Raw genomic sequence first — 8,347 nt, 5'->3', positions numbered from 1 at the left:
AGCTTAAATTCGGAGGTCAGATAGTAGAGATAGAGACGAACAACTTTGATGAAGGAAGCATTTTGATATGAGGTCCCTATCAAGACGTTTCGGGGCTTGCAATCAGACTGATCTGCACAGTAACTAGCGTCCTGCTGTGCAGCAGGGGCAGCAGGCGTGCTGTGATGCTGCAGGGGCAGCGTGCAGCGCAAGGGCGCGCAGGTGGGCAGCAGCGGCTAGTCTAGCACGGGCTAGGTGCAATTGTGAAAAGGTGATGTTGAAGAATTTTCTGGTTTTGGATTTTTGATCTCAAGGTTAGGGCTCGTGCTGATAACGTGTTTATATAAAATAGATTCGAGAGAGAATTGTAGAGAGAGATCTGTATTATTATTGAGAATAGGAGCCCTATATATAGGGATTACAAAGTACTAGTTCTAATGTTACAAGGAATACCAATCCGTGTAGGATTGGGAAATCTAAAACTTTCTCTCCTATTGCTACTCCTAGTTTGACAAGGCACACTAAATCGATATTCCTTCAACACTAATAAGATGAAGAGGAAGAAGACGAGCAATGCTGCAAGAGCAACAAGGTAAACTCTCTATTGACCATGCGTTTGTTGTTCATTTAAGATTGAAATTTCCAATGTAAACACCGCATACCAGGATCACTGACTTAGGTCTGTGACACCTAGATTTTAGGAATTAGATAAATAAAAATAAAAATAAAATTCTGACAAGCAATTTACAATAACAAATTTGTAACAGAAAGCTGTACCTCATAAACGTGGACCCAAAGAAAAAGATGAAATAAACAATATTTAGACGACCTTGACTTAGATGCTGGCCCAGCTTCTTCTCAATCATTCAGCTAAGTCTATAAAATTATAAAACACTGGGTGCATCAACTTTGTTTCAGTGCTTTTGGTATTCCCTGGGTCCTGATGTTGCGGAGCAATCATACATTTTTATATAGGTGCATGCAAGCTGTAGAATTAGAAGGCTACATAACCTTAGGTTTTGGTGACTGTATAATTTAATTAACCTTCCCCATCTGATATATGTTCAACTAGGAAGATAGTTTATGGGATCAAGCTTAAATGCATAGAGAGTTGGTAAGTTGTTACTTGTTGCTAAATGGCAAAAGAGATGGAAGGCATTTTGTGGTAGCAGGGTAAAAAATGAAAATTGGAATGAGAAAAACGCATATCACTAACAGACTAACTGAATGTTACGTGAGCTGTACTACATAACAATCAATAAAGGTAGATAGTAACTATGGCCTGCACAACTATATTGTTGGTAGGATAGTTATGGTAGTAGTAGCCTCTATAAGAGGAGAGCAGAAATGTAATGTGTGGTTGAATATACAAGCATTATTACATTGGCAGAATTGGTACTGGATTGTAGAAATAGAACAAACACATTTTTGACGAGCAATATACAATAACAGTAACAATTAATCAATTATGACGGCCATACTTTTCTGTTCCTCATATCTGAGTTGTAAAGCAGAGGGGAAGCCCAAAGAAAAAGATGAAAGAAACAAAACTCAGACGACCTTGACCTTGATGCTGGCTCAGCTTCTTCTCAATAATTCAGCCTGGTATATCAAAAACTGGGTTTGTTATTAACTGATTTTGGTATTCCTTGGCTCCTAATGCTTCAAGGGCATCCTTAATCCGGATTATATTTATAGCTAGGTTGCAAGCTGTAGATGGCTACATAGTTAAGCTGTTCACATGATATTTTCAACTAGGAATGGTTCATGGGACCAAGTTCAGATTCTTGTTGCAAAATGCTAAATGGGAAAAGGGAACGAAGTGGTAGCAGGGAAACAAATGAAGGCTTCTTAGCTGCGACAATTCATTCTGTTTAGCATATATAAGAAGATTTGTAAGGATAGCAAGAACAATTACTTCGTTACATGGTTTGCAAATAACATGGTATCTAACATCTTCCTCTTGCATGTAGTACTATTGCTTTGCTGTTATGATTACCTATTTTGTTCTGCAAGAGATACACTGACACATGCCGATCCAGTTATTGATGAGGAATCAGGAACTCTTGTTTCAGCAGGAGAAAAATTTGAATTGGGTTTCTTTACCCCTACTCCTATAGGGAAAAGTAACTCGGGCGCTGATAGCAGATATGTTGGCATATGGTATCATAAGGTCACTCCAAGAACAGTTGCATGGGTTGCCAACAGAGATAAACCTCTGCCTGCCAATTCCACTGGAGTTCTCACAATCGAAGATGGTAACCTCCTCGTGTTGGATAATGTTACTGGAGAGCGTTATTGGTCCACAGACATTGGAACATCTTCGTCTTCTAACATGATTGTGAAGATAATGGAGTCTGGAAACCTGGTGTTAATGGATTCTGATCAGATGGCAGCAAATATTCTGTGGCAGAGCTTTCAGAACCCAACTGATACATTCATTCCTGGGATGCTAATGGATAAAAACTTCCAGTTGACTTCTTGGAGAGACGAAGATGACCCAAGACCGGGGAACTTCACCTTCAAACTCGATCAGAGTGAGAGACAGTATATCATAATGAAGAAGTCGCTTCCGTACTGGAAAAGTGGAGAGCCAGGTAATCATTTCAGCTCAGATGAAATGCGTCCTGAAGGAGCTTACTTGCTATCAAATTTCAGCAGCAGAAGTCGATCATCTAGTTATTATGCTCAAATTGTGATACCTTTGGATTACAATTATACACGGTTGGTGATAAATTTTACTGGAGAGTTACGGTTTTGGACTTGGAATGAAAACAAGAAGCAGTGGCTTCTTTCGTGGTCGGAGCCAAAAGATCAGTGTAGGGAGTTTAACCCTTGTGGAAGTTTTGGCAGCTGCAATAATAATAATTGGCCTTTGGTATGCAAATGTTTGCCCGGTTTCAAGCCCAAGTCCCCAGATAATTGGAATTCTGGAGATTTTTCAGGTGGATGTGATAGAGAGTCATCAATCTCTTACAACAACAGCAGCAGGTTCTTGAGCTTAAAGATGATGAAAGTTGGAGAGGCAGAGTCACCGTTCGATGTGGCCAATGAAACAGAGTGCAGGAACGGGTGCCTAGAGAACCCCCAGTGCCAGGCTTACTCGTATGGCGTTCTAGCTGAAGACAGAGCTCAAAGGGGTACTTCCACTACCAGCACTTCCTCGTGCTGGACGTGGTTGGAAGATCTAAATAATCTTGTAGAAGAGTATGGCGGTGGCCACAATATCTTTGTTCGAGTTGCCTCGTCTGATATAGGTATGTGCTTCTCTTTATAAATGGTTTTATATAAAGTATCTCAGAAGTATGAGATTATTAAAGGGACAGTAAATGAGATAATCCTAATTGTTTAGTTTATAATGATAGTCTAGAAATTACACCTTCACTTTGTGCAGAATCTACTGTAAGAGACTGCGAGCCTTGTGGCACAACGACAATACCTTATCCCCTGAGCACCGGACTGGACTGTGGAGACCCCATGTACTTCCGTTTCAACTGCAACACTTCGACAGGCCAGGTTAGCTTCATGGGGCTGAAGGACACCTTTCGAGTTATAAGCATCAGACCAAGTACTCAAAAATTTGTACTCCAAGGGTTTCCAGCCAAAAAGGTCGATCATTGTGATTCTAGAAACAGAGCCAAAACTCTGCAGCTCAACCCATCATTCCCATTTAAGATGAGTAGTTGGTGCAATGCTGACCTTGGAAACTTTAGTTCTGAAGTATTCTCTTCTCGAGTCCTTAATGTGGTAGAGTTGGGTTGGGAGCAACCGCTGGAACCAGCCTGCAATACATCAGTAGACTGCAAGGGTTGGCCAAATTCAACCTGCAATCCAGCAAGAGATGGAATGAAAAGATGCCTTTGCAACAAGAGTTTTCAATGGAATGCCTTTAACTTCAATTGTACTCAAGGTGAGAACATAGCTTGGCATACTATCAAGGAGGATTATTTTGGTCGATATTTTGTTTCTTTAGGTGACTTGTATTGTTCAGATTTCTACGGTCCTAACTAACATTGATGCCTCTAAGCTACAAATGTTTGAACTGGGAATGAATCTTGCTTTCCTTCCAAGAACAGCAAGAAGTAAAATTCCATAAATTCTTGAGGTCTTTCCTACTTTTTGAAATCCACTAAAGGAAAATCATCACCTGGTTAATGTAATCATAAACGAGATACAACCGAAATCAAGTAGAATTTGACTGAAACCAATTATTTCATTGGCTATCACTCAATTATGATGCTTTAGCTGTTTATACAATGATGATGGTTACATGTTGTTTGTCCTCACTTTGTTGTAGAAGGTAGTCCTCATGAGCCATCAAACTCTCCATCGCAATCGCCCTTAGGAGAGCATTCAATCAGAAAAGTTTCATTCTATCTGATAATTGTGGCGGTGCTTATAAGCATGATTTTACTGGCATGCATCACTTCTATTTATATATGGAGAAGAAAAATGACCAGAAAACAAGGTAAAGTAGGTAACTACTTTTTTGTTTCCCTTTTGGTTGTAAAGGTAGTTTGCTATAAACAGTTTTTATGTTGTATGCATTACTTTTATTTTCTTCACTCTGTATACATGAAGATCTTCACAAAAATTGGTCCAATTGAATGACACAAGCAAAACTCTTATCAGATCAAATAAGTCGTGCACAATTTGATAGTGAAAGACGAGTCAAGGAGTTGATAGACACAAGTGAGTTCAACGAGGAAGATGAGAAAGGTATAGATGTACCCTCTTTTGATTTGCAAAGCATACTCGAAGCTACAGATAATTTCTCAGATGCTAACAAGCTAGGACAAGGGGGATATGGGCCTGTTTACAAGGTAACTGAGGAACACTAGATATCATGTCATACCAATTGAATCAGTGCAATATATTTATATGTTATTGTCCTAATAAAATGGTTATTTTCTTATTGATCATGTCAAATGGTTCCTTTAGCTCTTATTTTATGTGTAAAGGATTTTAATTGTTATCAGGGGAAGTTTTTTGGAGATCAAGAAATTGCAGTAAAGAGGCTATCAAAGGTTTCAGGACAAGGGTTACAGGAATTTAGGAATGAGGTCGTGCTGATTGCCAAACTTCAGCACCGAAATCTTGTTAGACTCAGAGGATATTGCATGAAAGGAGAAGAAAAGATTTTACTTTATGAGTACATGCCCAACAAAAGCTTGGATTCCTTTATATTTGGTTGGCTTCTACTCCTCAGTTTTACTTTTTTTTAATTTTTTTTTTATTACTGTATGAAATAGTGTTTCTTGATTGACTGAACTACCATAACTCAACTTTTCTCGAAATGGAAAATTCAAACTTTGCAAGATCATACACAAGACGTATTTCTCAATTGGGAGATGCGGTTTAACATCATTTTGGGAATCGCTCGAGGACTTCTTTATCTTCATCAAGATTCGAGGTTGAGGATTATTCATAGAGATTTGAAAACCAGCAACGTACTTTTGGATGAGGAGATGAACCCCAAAATATCCGACTTCGGCTTGGCCAGGATTGTTGGAGGCAAAGAAACAGAGGCAAACACAAATACAGTAGTAGGAACCTAGTAAGTACATACTTCAAGGTGTATGGTTCATACATTGTATTCCGTTATCCTTTTAAACGAAAGTGCTTCTGTACCCGCATGTCTTTGATTGTATTCAATTTGTGATGCAGTGGCTACATGTCTCCGGAATATGCATTAGATGGAACTTTCTCAGTCAAATCAGATGTCTTTAGTTTTGGTGTGGTTCTTCTTGAGATAATCAGTGGAAAAAAGAATGCAGGATTTTTTCAGTCCAAACAAACTTTCAGCCTCCTTGGTTATGTAAGTTGCAGTTTACGGTTTAACCCATTTTCTGTGTTCGCCAATGGCTAGGTAAAACATCTCTAATGTTGTTTCATATCTACTCTCGTCCCATTTTAAATTCATGCTACACTTTCGACATTTTCTCAGGCATGGGAACTCTGGACAGAAGACAAGGTGTTGGATTTAATGGACAAGAATTTGGAAGAAAGTTGTAACGGAAGTGAATTTATGAAGTGTGTAAATGTTGGGCTCTTATGCGTTCAAGAAGATCCGGTTGATCGCCCTACAATGTCACATGTTATAACCTTGCTTGACAGTGAAACTGCAATCCCTGCAACTCCTAAACAACCAGCCTTTTTCATAAGGAGAGGCAACTCTAGCACAGCTTCCTCTTCTACTAAGCCAGAAACAATTTCTGAAATAAGTACTCTGGAAGGCAGATAAGTAATCCGTCGATCATTTAAGCTTGTTGAAGGAATATCGATTTAGTGTGCCTTATCAAACTAGGAGTAGCAATAGGAGAGAAGGTTCTAGATTTCCCAATCCTACACGGATTGGTATTCCTTGTAACATTAGAACTAGTACTTTGTAATCCCTATATATAGGGCTCCTATTCTCAATAATAATACACATCTCTCTCTACAATTCTCTCTCGAATCTATTTTACTTAAACACGTTATCAGCACGACTCTAGCCACAAAGCAAAAACCAAGAACAAAAAACCCAATCAATCCTCTTCACCAAAATCTGCCGAAGCCCTACCACATCGCAGCAGCCCCTGCTGCCCTGCGCGCTGCACCTGCAGCCACACTCCCCTGCGTCGCTGCCCTGCAGCCCCGCGCCCGTGCGCTTGCAAAGCTGCTGCTGCCCTGCGCGCCTCCCGGCACCTGCTACCCTTGCAGCATCCCCGCGCCCCTGCGCACGCTGCTGCTTGCCCACACGCCCGCGCGCCTGCAGCCCTGCATCGCTGCCCCTGCATCTCTGCAATGCCCCTGCTGCCCCTACAGCGCACCTACCTCAGCAGCTCCTTTTCTCACCTGCTGCAACTCGCTGCCGCTGCAACATCTTTGCAGCCCCTATCCGACACCGCTGAAAACCTTCGCTCCATCACGCCTGCATCGACACGCACGTGATTCAAAACCAACAAGTAAGTACCCAAAAGAGTAAGTTTTGAAAGTTCCTAAAATTTGAAATTTAAATATTTCTTCTTTTTCTCGGGGACTTGAAAACCTCCCTTCTTCTACATCCCACCTTTCTTATAACGTGGGTTCGATTATTGAAAAGCGGAATCGTGGGGATTCACGCAATTAACGAACTAAGAGCGTTCGTAAGACTTCGGACTAAGAGCGTCCGTAAGCATCGATTTACGACCATACAAACATCATTGTTTCGGTCTAATCCAATTATTCTTGGAAATCGATTTCTTGGTAGCATAGCTCGGAAATCTTATTAGTTTTCGTGGAAGCATTGACTCCGAAACTAACTTGTCCCTGTTTCATCTTTCAGGATGTCAAACATGAACAAACTCGATTTTGTTCCATTGGATTATGCAGGCAAAAGGTACTTAATTTGGGTCACTGATGTCGAGATCCACCTTATTGCCCGTGATTTATTGCATACAATCCAAGAGCTTTGTCCTATAGAAACAGCTCCAGACCCTCAAACTGAGAAAGATAATTCCAAGGCACTTGCCTTCATGAAACGTCACATGGATAGTGACCTACAGTTTGAGTTCATAAATGAGGATAGCGCCATAAAGCTTTGGCATGCGCTTCGCGAACGATATGGCAATGTTCGTGACTCCATACTTCCGAATACAGAAGCAGAATGGAAAGATCTTCGCTTCTCTGAATTTGACACTGTCATGCAATTTTATTCGGAAGCTCTCAGCATCAGAGCAATGATGCGTCTTTGTGGAAAAACAATCACAGAAGACCAGTTGATTGAGAAAACCTTCAATACCTTCCCCGTCTGTGCTATGAGGTCCTCTGACTTATTCCGGACTCATGTAAATGCAAGACGGATCACAAGTTTTCAACAGCTTATTGAAGCTATGGCCACTACTGAAAGACATGGCAATGAACTTGTGAAAAGAAGATTTGATAGGCTTCAAGATAGCTATCAAGAGCATCGTCCTATGGCTAGAGAAAGTCGCCATCGACATCATGATCCATACGATCGAAATGCTCAAGAAGGTAATCGCTCAAGGCGACAATCCCACGACTGTAGGAGGCGTGATTTTGACGGACATAGGGTTGGAAACCATGGAGCCAACGTTGGCCATGGGCACCACTTTCCAACGCCACCAGTCCTAGGGACTATGCATATTGCGCCAATGCGCCTCAATCAAGGGAGAATCCTCTTTATGGTGTCTATTTCTGATATGGAACGTCTGATCAATGGACCTGAATTTGCAATGTACCTACGAAGGTAGTCGCATCAGGGTGATCAAGACATCGAGTTCACAAAGATTTTAAATCTGGCGATGAAGACAAAATGCCGCAGATTTTTATAGTCTTTATTATTTCCAAGAATCATGTAATGGCAATTATGCCTTAAATCAATAAA

The 8,347-nt window shown here is 40.7% G+C and overlaps 1 protein-coding gene across 3 annotated transcripts; it reads left to right on the top strand.

Moving 5' to 3' along the window:
- The first annotated feature begins 1,472 nt into the window (after positions 1-1,472).
- Positions 1,473-6,436, top strand: LOC133726091 (G-type lectin S-receptor-like serine/threonine-protein kinase At4g03230). Of its 3 annotated transcripts, none has more exons than XM_062153560.1 (8): positions 1,473-3,236; positions 3,374-3,889; positions 4,280-4,456; positions 4,612-4,802; positions 4,959-5,169; positions 5,299-5,536; positions 5,647-5,797; positions 5,927-6,436. In XM_062153560.1, the coding sequence occupies exons 1-8, from the start codon at positions 1,922-1,924 to the stop codon at positions 6,221-6,223; spliced, it is 3,096 nt and encodes a 1,031-aa protein (XP_062009544.1). In that variant the 5' UTR covers positions 1,473-1,921; the 3' UTR covers positions 6,224-6,436. The 3 variants fall into 3 exon arrangements, with proteins under 3 accessions (XP_062009544.1, XP_062009543.1, XP_062009545.1); XM_062153559.1 differs by having other exon boundaries at positions 1,474-3,236; positions 4,277-4,456; XM_062153561.1 differs by having other exon boundaries at positions 1,475-3,236; positions 4,277-4,447.
- Positions 6,437-8,347: the final 1,911 nt, after the last annotated feature.

This window comes from Rosa rugosa, chromosome 1 (assembly GCF_958449725.1).
Source record: "Rosa rugosa chromosome 1, drRosRugo1.1, whole genome shotgun sequence".
Lineage (NCBI taxonomy): Eukaryota > Viridiplantae > Streptophyta > Magnoliopsida > Rosales > Rosaceae > Rosa > Rosa rugosa.
The sequence above is the reverse complement of the archived record's forward strand: the minus strand, read 5'-3'. Positions and strand labels throughout refer to the sequence as shown.